This window comes from Syngnathoides biaculeatus, chromosome 4 (genome assembly GCF_019802595.1).
Source record: "Syngnathoides biaculeatus isolate LvHL_M chromosome 4, ASM1980259v1, whole genome shotgun sequence".
NCBI classification, from domain to species: Eukaryota; Metazoa; Chordata; class Actinopteri; order Syngnathiformes; family Syngnathidae; genus Syngnathoides; species Syngnathoides biaculeatus.
The window spans coordinates 6,602,297-6,613,462 of NC_084643.1; the positions used below are offsets into that span (position 1 = coordinate 6,602,297).

General features: G+C 40.7%; 2 protein-coding genes across 5 annotated transcripts; both read left to right on the forward strand.

Annotated features, from left to right (window-relative positions):
• Positions 1-46: 46 nt before the first annotated feature.
• Positions 47-3,794, forward strand: LOC133499525 (arrestin domain-containing protein 3-like). Its single transcript, XM_061817655.1, has 6 exons — positions 47-364; positions 1,243-1,303; positions 1,400-1,547; positions 1,645-1,741; positions 3,027-3,283; positions 3,434-3,794. The coding sequence occupies exons 1-6, from the start codon at positions 121-123 to the stop codon at positions 3,668-3,670; spliced, it is 1,044 nt and encodes a 347-aa protein (XP_061673639.1). The 5' UTR covers positions 47-120; the 3' UTR covers positions 3,671-3,794.
• A 3,437-nt stretch (positions 3,795-7,231) lies between these two features.
• LOC133499418 (arrestin domain-containing protein 2-like) lies at positions 7,232-10,993 on the forward strand. Of its 4 annotated transcripts, none has more exons than XM_061817434.1 (6): positions 7,232-7,290; positions 7,763-8,026; positions 8,118-8,212; positions 8,304-8,400; positions 8,737-8,993; positions 9,858-10,993. In XM_061817434.1, exons 2-6 carry the CDS (start codon positions 8,023-8,025, stop codon positions 10,068-10,070), a joined length of 666 nt encoding a protein of 221 aa, XP_061673418.1. In that variant the 5' UTR covers positions 7,232-7,290; positions 7,763-8,022; the 3' UTR covers positions 10,071-10,993. The 4 variants fall into 4 exon arrangements, 2 of the variants coding, with proteins under 2 accessions (XP_061673418.1, XP_061673416.1); XR_009794644.1 differs by lacking the exon at positions 7,232-7,290 and adding an exon at positions 9,321-9,730 and having other exon boundaries at positions 7,699-8,026; XM_061817432.1 differs by lacking the exon at positions 7,232-7,290 and having other exon boundaries at positions 7,710-8,026.
• The last annotated feature ends 173 nt before the right edge of the window (positions 10,994-11,166 follow it).

Below are 11,166 nucleotides of genomic sequence, written 5' to 3' on the forward strand. Positions count from 1 at the left end.
GTCCGAGTACCGCCGTCAGTTCAAGCAAACAGCCTGATCCTGCTCGGGTTCAACATACGCTCTCGGAAGTAGTTCTTGTATTTTTCCTCCAATATTTCAATTTGCATTGATTTCGGGGAAATGACTATCAGAAATTTCTCAATCGAATATGACCCCATCAATAGCCAAAACATCTTCACGAACGGCGATACGATCAACGGAAGAATCGTTGTGGAGGTATCGAAGGAAACGTCAATCCAATCGCTCACTTTCATCGGAACAGGAAACGCGAAGGTTCGCTGGCATGAACATTACGGGAAGCATCATCGTTTCTTCTGGTCTGATGAGAAATATTATGAGATCAAACAACATATCTTGAAAGCCGGTAACGTATTGCTCTACTCGTTATTTTTCGCCTTCATGCGATCATGATTTTTGAAGGCAGATCAATAATCAGGAAGTTTAAAAGAAACGATGACCAATCACTGATCCGTTTGCAAAATTTCATAGTGTGTCTATTTATATGACTTCATTTTCTGTATATGCATTGAAACCTTGATTCGAGGTGGGGAGTGGCTCGTCTCGGCACCGCCCCGCCTCGCTCGATCAAGCTCGATTCTGCTTTGGACGGGTGTTCGTACACCGTGAATTGGGTCAAAAACCGAGGCATATTTTTTAATGCAGATTTTTCGGTCAAACGCCGATTTTGTACAACAACCGAACCGTTCGAACAACGAGGTTCCTCTGTACTAGTGTACTGTATACCGTGGATCATGAAAAATGTTCTCGTTGGGTCGTGTCATCTGATCAATTAAATCAAACAAAAATTACAACATGACAGAAATAATGTCATGTAATTGAAGTATTGTAATTACATTACGTCATACAGACCGACACTTTAGAGCATAATTCAACAGATTTGACGGTATTTTTACGCACAATCGTTAGTGCTAGCACTAGCTTGCTAGGCTACATAACGTTTTGTTGCCTAGCCTATAAATGAGCTAGCTTTTGGTTTCAAATATTCTGTACACGAGGGCGACGCGGAGCAAATGTTTTTTGCGTAACTGCTCAATTTCATCATTGATCGGATCGTCGAATTACGATATTAAAGCCAATCAGCATAAAATGCTAATTGCTAATCATCTGCCTATACTGATCAAGTTGATCAGATCGGTGTAAAGTCTCATTATTTTAATTAACAATGTTACTAATGAGCATGTAATATTATGAAGCATAAATTACTACGTTTCACTCCTCTAGGTACTGAATTTATCGCCAAAGGAAGGCATGTGTTCCCGTTTTCCTTCATGGTACCAAACAGGTACAGTATATCTTATGGTTATTTGTTTTTCTGTTATTTTTTAGCTTATTGGCTTTTATATTAAATTCAATTATACCAGAAAAATGTACTTTGCAGAAAAATGCCATCATCGTTCAAGTCTAGGATCGGTAAAATTGTCCATAAACTCAAAGCAGAGTTTAAGCAATCCATGAAATTGACAAAAACTGCAAAAGCCCACTTCACGTTTATCTCCAAAGCAGATATGGATATACCTGGACTTATGGTGAGACATTTTCAAGAAATTGATTTTACTTTAAAAAAATGTTTAAATCATTTAAATATGCACTTTGTTCCCGAGATGAATCTTTTCTGTCTTTCAGGAACCTCAGCATGATTGCACCGATAAAAAACTTGCAGTCTTCGGTTCCGGAACGATTGCAATGGATGTGTACACCAAAAAAATGGGCTACGAACCGGGTAATCGTATGGGTCATTTTCAAACAATTTCATTAATAAATTTCCATAAAGGCATCACCGCTGAATTGATCCATTAAAAGGTCATAATTGTTTCACAGAAAAACAAAAATAGCCAAGATGCCAAAATGGCTTATGCGGGCCGCACCCACCGTGTCCCCTCAAAGAGATCTTTAATCCATCCACCCATTTTCTTAGCCGCTTATCCTCACAAGGGTCGCGGGGAGCTTTGGAGCCTATCGCAGCTGTCAACGAACAGGAGGTGCGGTACACACTGAACTGGTCGCCGGCCAATTCCAGGTATCCCGGGATTGATTGAACCCGGGACCTCAGAACTGCAAGGCCAACGCTTTCCAGCTGAGCCACCGTGCCGCCCCAATTTATAATGCCATCCATCCATTTTCTTCGCCGCTTATCCTCACAAGGGTCGCGGGGAGTGCTGGAGCCTATCCCAGCTGTCAACGGGCAGGAGGCGGGGCACGAGCTGAACTGGTTGCCAGTCAATCGCAGGGCACATCCAGACAAATAGCCGCACTCCCAATCACACCTATGCGCAATTTAGAGTGTCCAATTAATGTCGCTTGTTTTTGGGATGTGGGAGAAAACCGCAGTGCCCGGAGGAAACCCACCCACGCAGGCAAGGGGAGAACATGCAAACTCCACACAGGCGTGGTCCGGGATTGAACCCGGGACCTCAGAACTGTGAGGCCAACGCTTTGCCAACTGTTCCACCGTGCCGCCCAATTTATAATGTTATTTATAAAAAATATATATATATGACAATACAGTCACATTTTTGAACAGACTCAGTGCACGGATTTGTTATTGTGAGCATATTTTGCCGAGAGCAAAAATATTGCAAAGTGAGCAAAATGAATGGTGTTGTTTCTGTGAATATGTATGAATATGTCTGAATTTCTTGCCATTATTACCGCGGCGTAGCGACAAGAGTGCGACGCCTTTCATGACCAGTTAGGATCATCTATGCACTCGTATGCGCAGTTTGAAGGGCAACACATGTGCGATGAGCGCCGTCGAGCGTCTTCCCCGTTCATTTTCAAATGATGTGACGCGGATATGTATTTTTAGCAGGGACCGCTTCCCCCCAATTAGTGTGAAGCAGAACTCGCTGAGATACTGCAGTGCCCACGGGCACCAGGTTGCCCCCAAAGACCACATGAGTGGAGATGTACAACGGAAATGAGCTAGTCGAGTGGGCAATTGTCATCCGCGGACTCCCCCGCTAGCGCAACTTTCTTACACGCGTGAATTTTGTGTTCCCGTGCAGGCGAGCAGCTCCACGTCAAAGTTGAAATCCACAACCTTGGGTCCCGGGACTTGAAGCCCAAATTTGTTTTGTACGAAAAGCAGAGCTTCTTCGCTCAAGGTCGCAGGAAACTTCACAAGCGGGACATCGTCAAGGACAAATTTGACGCCGTCGATGCCCGGAGCAGAGAGACGGTGGAGAAAACCATTGCAATCCCGACGAATCTGCCTCCTTCCATTTTGAACTCTGCCATCATCAAGCTGGAGTACAGGCTGAAGGTAGGCTGCGGGTTCTATTTCGCTGAACAAGGTTGCACCATTTGATACAGGAACTGCTCATGAAAATTCTGGTCCCAAAAACAGAACACAAAAAAAGGAGAAGAAAGCCCAAAACTCGTGTCAATCGGTAACAAAGTGTCATTTTCGCAGATCTTTCTGGATGTCAAATATGCGACGGACCCGGAAATCAAACTTCCAATAGTTGTTCTACCGACCTTTGAGTTTCCGGCGAGAAAACAGCATCCCGGTCCGGCCCCTTACGGATTTGAGGACTTCGGGAACGCGAACCGACAGAGCTGGAGCGAAGCAAACCGACCTTTCGACTTCCCTCCGCCCTATGAAGCACATGATGTGTATCCCATCATAAGGAAATCTGAGAAATATTGACCTTATTCATATTTATTCATGTTGAGCATAAATCAGCCAAAAACATTCTACCCAGAACAGTGGCAACACAAAGGAAATAAATATTCGCTTTTTGGTGATGAAAATTACTATCAAACAAAACTCTTTCCATTTATTATAAATGCTAAAACTGTGTTAAAAGAGAAGTAAAAGCTTTTTTTTCTTCTTCTTCCAAGAATATGCTTCGTATTGCATTCAATCAGAATCAAAATCTCAAATTGGAGTTATAGATATCGGATTTATCAGTAATTCGTTAGCTAAGAAACCAAATAGACATGAATGGCAAAAGAGACATCGTCCTAGCTTCAATTTTATTTGTAATTTTGATTTGACGACAGGGGGAAATGAATTACAGATATGTATTTGGCATTTTTATGAATTAAAATTGTTTGACACATATGTTACATGCCTCAAAATGTGACGAATGACTGGTCAGAAATTTTTTGTCTATCTATATTGTTAATGCCCGATAGTCAAAATTACTTTACAATTGTTAAACGCTAAAACTCTCAAAATTGAGCACATTTTTGTCATGTTTCATGTCTAAATTATTTCGAAACAAATCTCTGAATTAACGTTCCGAAGACTTTCAAGATAACCTGAGCACATGTGTCATTACAGAAGCGTGGAAGAAAAACAGTACTTCGTATTAATTAGTACTCAAGAAGCAGCTCTCAATTTCTGCTTGTTGACCGCCGATTAGTGTCCGTAATTGATGAAGTCAAACTTTTGATCAGTTGATCAGTAGAGTTCATTTTCAAATAGGTTGGTGGCTCGTGTCTTAGCATGTTAGCTCCCATCAAGTTAGCCCCCAGCTAGTTAGCGCTTTGCTAGTCCGTTAATCGTCCGCATTCTCACACGTGTTCTTCTTTTATGTGTGTGTCTTTATACTTTTCAAATAAACTACTACAAAACAGTTGAGCTTTTACAGAGGTGTTTTTTGTTTTTATGTTTTTTTTTTTTGTGGTTTTGTTTTTTTTACAAGGGACTGTACGCTACATGAATTTTGCCACGGACAAAGTGCAAACGTGTCATGTGAGGAACCTTTTCAATTCTGTTCATTTTTCATCTTTCTGCATCTTTTAACTCTCTAAACCCTGCTAAAAAAATTCTATAGAAACTTTGGCTGTGATTTTCTATAGAAATTCTACAGGATAATAGAATTTCTATAGTACTTGGGTCCTAAATTTCTATAGTTCTTTAGAAATATTCTATAGAAATTTTTTGGCAGGGAAACAACTGCAGTATTTCATAGCGGTAAAATGTTGACACCCCCCCCCCCCCCAATTCAATGGCAAGCCATTAGGTAATACAGTATCGGCCAATCAATGCTAAGGTTTGTCGCAGCCTCCAGGGGGCACCACAAAATCAAGAAAAAATGGACTGTTATGTACTATCCAGCCATCCATTTACGAACCGGTTATCCTCACAAGGGTATGTTCGGGCAGGAGCCGGAGTTCACACTGAATTGGTAGGACTAGTTAGATTCAAATCCAAAGCAATGCCGAAGTCAGAAATTGTTTTATCAATCATTGACTATTATTTTTAATCCAATGATGGTGTAAATTTGAAATGTCCTATTTTGATGGTGGCCTTTGAACAAAAAGTCTTTTTTGTTGTTGTTGTTGTTCTTATTCCCTCTCGAAGCAATTTGAGCGTGTAAATACCAAAAGGTGAAACTAATCCTCTCTATGTGAAAAATCGATGGAATAAAAAAAAAATGGTAGGGAAAAAAAAAACATTGCAGACTTCCTGTGAATGCCGCACTAAATGGCACGACTCGGACACGATGACGTGATAGTTTGAAGTCCAACGTGCTAAAAATGCTGTTTTATTTGATGCCGTTGTCTTTGTATAAAACTTTAATACATCCATATAGTTTTTTCTAAAAAAAAAATGTGATATATCATAAACAGCACAAAAACACAAATAAAGCCTAAATTTGAGTTATTGTCATCTTTAGTAGCGAAATTTTGTTAAACAAAAGACATCTTGAAGTTTAATGAAAACGATACCATTTGATTTCTTTTGTAATATGTGTTGTGATCTGTGTATTTGTGTACTTTTGCATTGTTTTGATTAGTTGATTTTGCTTCGTTGAAGCTAGCTGGGACAGGCTCCGGCTCTCCTGTGACCCTTGTGAGGATAAGCGGCTTGGATAAAGGCTAGATGGAAGTACATTATCTTGTTTTCTTGACTCGAGTGTTCATGTCATCCGCTTATTAGGTTGTTTGAGGAGTACTCCTGATGCTGTATACTAATTCAATATAATTCATGTATGAACTATACATGGATTGAGTATGTAAATTAAAATGTTACAAGTTCATTAGTCATTAGTAGCAGTAAAAAGTAAAACATGGGGCCAATGCAAATGCAGTTTAGGTACTTTTACTGTTACATTTTCAGAAGAGTACAAACTGTAGCGGGGTGGCCCATGAAAACCTAAAAAGGTCGGCAAGTTAGCCAGTCATTATTATAATAATTTGTTGAGGGGCTTGGAAGATGGCTGCAGTGATATTATCAGGAGCTCATGCTGATTATAAAAAAGTTAGTACCGTAATTTCCGGCCTATAAGCCGCGACTTTTTCCACACGCTTTCAACCCTGCGGCTTATGCGGCGATGTGCTAATTTGTGCATTTTTTCTTACGGCTGCAAGAAAATCGGGACAGGTAAGAGTGAGACCGGTGGAATATATGTGCCGAGGACGTGACTTTTACCGGTCTGGCCCAGTTTGTGCTCCGCTAGCGTGTTGCTTCTGCGTAGCTGCTGCAGCAGTTTTTTTTTTTTTTTTTAAAGGTTAGGGTTTTTTTGTTGTTTTTTGTTTTTTTACCAGCCCTGTTCATGCTACTGTGTTGTTGCTATTTTAAGCTAAGCTAAGGTATAAAACTAAACTTTGGTGCGGCTAATTTGTGCGTTTTTTTTAACGGCCACAAGGGGCACTCGAGTGGAAAAGGTAAGACCGGTGGAATACATGTGCCGAGGAAGTAACTTTCACCGGCCCTGTAAGCGCTGTGGAAGCATGTCGCGGCTATATTACTGACATATCTCAGTGATATTTACCGGTAAGATTTATTTTAACCGGCCCCGTTACCGCTAGCGCGGCACTAGCGTGCTCCTGCTGTGTTACTGGCGTGTTTCAGTGATATTTACCCGTAAGTTTCATTTTAACCGGCTCTGTTAGCATTAATGCTAGCATTAGCACCAGCGCTAGGATTAAACTCTTTCCGTGAACACCGTCTTTGTAAATATCTCGTGTGTCGATGTGGGTTTAAATGTGGCCACTTGCGGTTTTTACACAGCTGCAGCTTATGTATGTACCAAATGGTATTTCCTTTACAAATGTACTGGGTGAGGCTTATAATCAGGTGCGCTCTGGAGGCCGGGAATTACGGTGAATGCTAATCTGTGCTAAAACTGCAGGTCCGCTTACCACGTGACTTTGAAATGATAGCGTCGCTTTTCAATTCCTTACATTTGTTGAATTTTGAGCGTTTCTTTTTCCATCGCTTTCAGTTTGGACCGATTGCTTTCTTTGCACTTCTTTTTCAGCACCTGCTGCTGTTTTGAGGCGTCAGTCGCCGCCACGTCCGCTCCTCAGTTGGTTTGTGGCGTTGTTTCTTTGTTTAATCAAGTCAAATTTATTACTTTGGGGGTCAGTGACTGCTGTTGGGTCCAACTTGCGCATCAAATGTCAAGGCCGACTCTCCTGACCGTGAAATTAATGCGGATTCAATACGGTCCCATGATAAATCTGAAATACCTTCATAAGTAACAATACTGTCATTGTAAGACTCATCATGGCGATTTTATAAACATACTAATTGTTTTTTTGCAAAAGAATATTTGTATTCTAAAAAAAGAACACACGGTGTCTTGGTGGACAACGTGTAAGTTATGGAAGTTTCCATTTCGAACAGGCCAAGTTGAAGTCATTTGAATGGTGTCTCTGAAATGTAAAAAAAAAAAAAAAAAAATGCCTTTCATGGAATTTCATTTCATTAGCTTCTGTGCAGGAAGCTAATGGAAGTTTACCGGAGAGTTCCAGGACGCGGGTGTCTTTTGTTTTATTTCAGAGGCAAGCTGTGACTCCTCCCTTCACAAAATTTTCCATTGTTAAGTCGCCACGTGGAAAATAACCTGGTCCCTTTCATCTGCGAGCGGATTCCATTGCACGTAACGTTTGTTGGTAGCTCGAGTTTAATTCCCGAGCAGTGCAACAGCCGCATATCGTCTCGACTTTGCGAAAGGAAACAGCGACAGAGGAAGAGACACTGTGAAATTTTGGAAGAAACTGCACATCAAAGGAGACATTTTATGTTATCAAAGAAGACAAATGGGTAACACCTCTTTATCTACATTTTAACAACTTAATATTTTTGTAACATTGCTCTGAGGGTGAAGTGACTTATCAGTAATGATTATTTTCAGCTCCCAATATGAAGCAACCAATGAATTTAGAACGAACGGCCGAAGCTGACTTTACATCGTACCCGAAGGAAGGCATGAAAATTGCTCTACTTACGGTGAAAAAAAAACAATTATTTGAACAAATCAAGAATGCAAAAGTGTCTCGGTATCCGAACAGTGATTTAAAAAAACAAAAATGTTTTTCAGGAACCCCGGTATGCTTGGAAACAGACGCGTGTCAAAGTCTTTGGTTCCGGATCGGTGAGAATGGATCTTTTCACCGACAAGCTGGCCTACAAACCAGGTAATGTGGATTGTATTTATTAGCATTCCAATGGTGCGTTCATTGTCTGTGACTTCAGATTTTTCCAATCGATTCAATATCATGACAAAGATGAACCGACCTCATTTTTGGATTGTTCTGGTGTTGCATATTATTTACAATAAGGATCGATCTTTTAGTTTTAATCCGAGCTCTGTGATCAGAAATGGGTCTTTTAATTTACTTTTTTTGTACTTACAGGTGCATGATAATGCACTTGTGAGCAACATATTTGTTGGGGGGTTTTTTTGGGGTTTTTTTTTTTTTAACAAAACCTTGCCCATTCTGCGCTCATAAACCAGTTTTTTTGCCGTGTAGGTGAGGGACTCCAAGTCCGAGTTAAAGTCAACAACCAATCAGCTCGTGCAGTGACGCCCAAGTACATATTGTACCGAACGCAAAGTCGGATTTTCCCGGGCGGGAGGACTACCGGCTCGTTTCCGATCCTCGAGAGAAACGGCAAACCTGTTCAGGTCCACCGCAAGGAGACCACGACCACCGTGATCCCCATCCCAAGAGGGATACCGCCCACCATCTCGATTGAGTCACCCATTGAAATTCAGTACAACTTGAAGGTAAAATAGACGGACATTGTGTCAGGATACGCTTTTCTACATTTTTGATTTTCGGGTGCCGGCTTTTATTATTTGGTAAGTGGTGATTTTTAATTAAAAAAAAAAAAAAAAAAAGATGGGCCACCAACCACAAGCAGTTTTACCGTGCTTTGCTTAATCCGACCAGCTGGACGGTTACTTGTTACCATGCAAACTCCATCGTGCTGAATTCCTATTGGACGATTAAAAGGTGATGTTTGCCAGGCCGTTTGACTGAGCCAGCAACACAACACCACTATCAGGATTATGAGGACGTTTTTGAATTGAAATGGATCATCTGACGAACAGAACGACGTCGGAGCACGTGAACAGCGTCACAGATCAGTGGATGATGCGGTCAGTGTGACGCTGACGTTATCTTGGAACACATCAACGGGGCGGGGAGTTCCACCAGGATCCTGCTCGTGGCCTCTAACATTCCACGCAATCATCCCAAAAACTCTTCTTCCCCTGGCCTCTTGACGGGCTGCACGCAGCAAGTGCGAGACAGGACAATACCACCTGACCCGCGTGTTCGTGATGATGAGTCTGCACGTCGATGCCGTGTCGAGCGGACGGGTAGCAAAACCTGGAGCTGAACGCGTTCAGAAATGTAACCTTGCAAGTTCCTCCAAAGCGCAACCTCTCAGGATCTGAAATGGAAGTCAAGTCAGGAATGAGGAAATGTGAGGTTGTTCAAACCTGTTCAACAAAATGGGGTAAATGTCCAAGGAAAAGTAATTGGAAAGTTTTTTTTGTTTCACAGCTTAATCTCACCTTGTTTGCGCATTATGTATGGGAAAAAAATACATTTTAATTTATGATCTTTTTCTTCTATTTCCTCAGGTCTGTCTGAATACGAGCGGCTCAAGCGTCACATACTTCACGCTGCCGATACTCGTCCTACCCGACAGTATACATTCTGCCAAACGACAACAACAATTGTTAGAAGCTTTGACTTTGGAAGTTGCTGTACATCCAAATCCAAAGCAGCAAATCCCGAAGGCAGGAAAACGATCACAAAAAGCCCGATCCATGGACATCCCTCCTCATTACTAAGATCATCCAAATTGCTTTTTGTCGCTTACCTTCTGCACGGGATTGACATAATGGCAGGATATTGCACCCAAGGATATCGTAAAAAAAGCTGTGTCAAAGTTGCTCACACGTGGCAATTGTTGGTCGCTGATTCAATTCAGTGTGTATACAAACAAATACACTGTGACACAATAGCTGTATATAGATATATGTACTATAGTTCTATATTTATGTTTGTATTTTAATACTGAATGTTGATACATTTTTATTTTTGAGTTGTCATTTTAATGAGACCTATATCAGGCGCATTGTTTGCTTTAAAGAAGTAAATGAACCAACTGACTAAAAAATTGGTTGGGGGGGCTGATGGTTGTTTATCTGTAAGGTATTTTAGTTAAAAAAATATGTATGGGGGGGGGGGCAACTTAGCATTGACAATGACCCCAGCACATTGTTGAGGCCAGTGTGCACAACCTAAAGCAGTGTTTCTCAAAATGTGGTACTAGTAGCATTACCAGTATGTGGATGAATTACTGCCTAAGTACAGTTCAACTTTTAAGTGGAATATTTGGTCATTTCATCTTAATAATCATTTTTTAACCTCTATTTATGTACATTTTTATTTAACTTTTAACTTTCACGCAATACATTTGACTTGAAGCATTATTTAAGAGCAGCTTTTTATTTTTCTAAATTTACCCGTGGTATACAGTTTTTAGGAATAATACCCGGGTGTTTTTCTTTTTTGTCTGTTTGTTTTTGTGTTCTGCTCTACTGTATTTGAATATTAGTCATGATGGTGGAAATTGGAGAGCGACATATTGTTTAAAGTGGTACTTTGTGGGGGAAAAAAAAAAGTTTTATGACCAGTGCGTTGACAAATGGCACATACAGCTGCATAATGTGTTGGACAACCTGAAATAAATACAATTTGAATATCCATACATTTTTTTTTTTACTGTCCTTGCATTTATTGATGTATCTATTCATTTTTAGGGGGTGATAATCCATTTCACAAATGTGCTCTGAAGAATATACATGCATTCAGTGGATGATAAATATACAAAGTATTTTGTTTTAGAGAATGAAGCGCGATCTCGAGTTACCTTGGTGAATG

Coding starts and splice junctions, on each gene's coding strand:
- LOC133499525 (XM_061817655.1), top strand. CDS start 121: ATGACTATCAGAAATTTCTCAATCGAATATGACCCCATCAATAGCCAA. Junction 1,548..1,644: donor TGGATATACCTGGACTTATG/GTGAGACATTTT, acceptor TCTGTCTTTCAG/GAACCTCAGCATGATTGCAC. Junction 1,742..3,026: donor AAAAATGGGCTACGAACCGG/GTAATCGTATGG, acceptor GTTCCCGTGCAG/GCGAGCAGCTCCACGTCAAA.
- LOC133499418 (XM_061817434.1), top strand. Junction 8,213..8,303: donor TGAAAATTGCTCTACTTACG/GTGAAAAAAAAA, acceptor AATGTTTTTCAG/GAACCCCGGTATGCTTGGAA. Junction 8,994..9,857: donor AAATTCAGTACAACTTGAAG/GTAAAATAGACG, acceptor CTATTTCCTCAG/GTCTGTCTGAATACGAGCGG.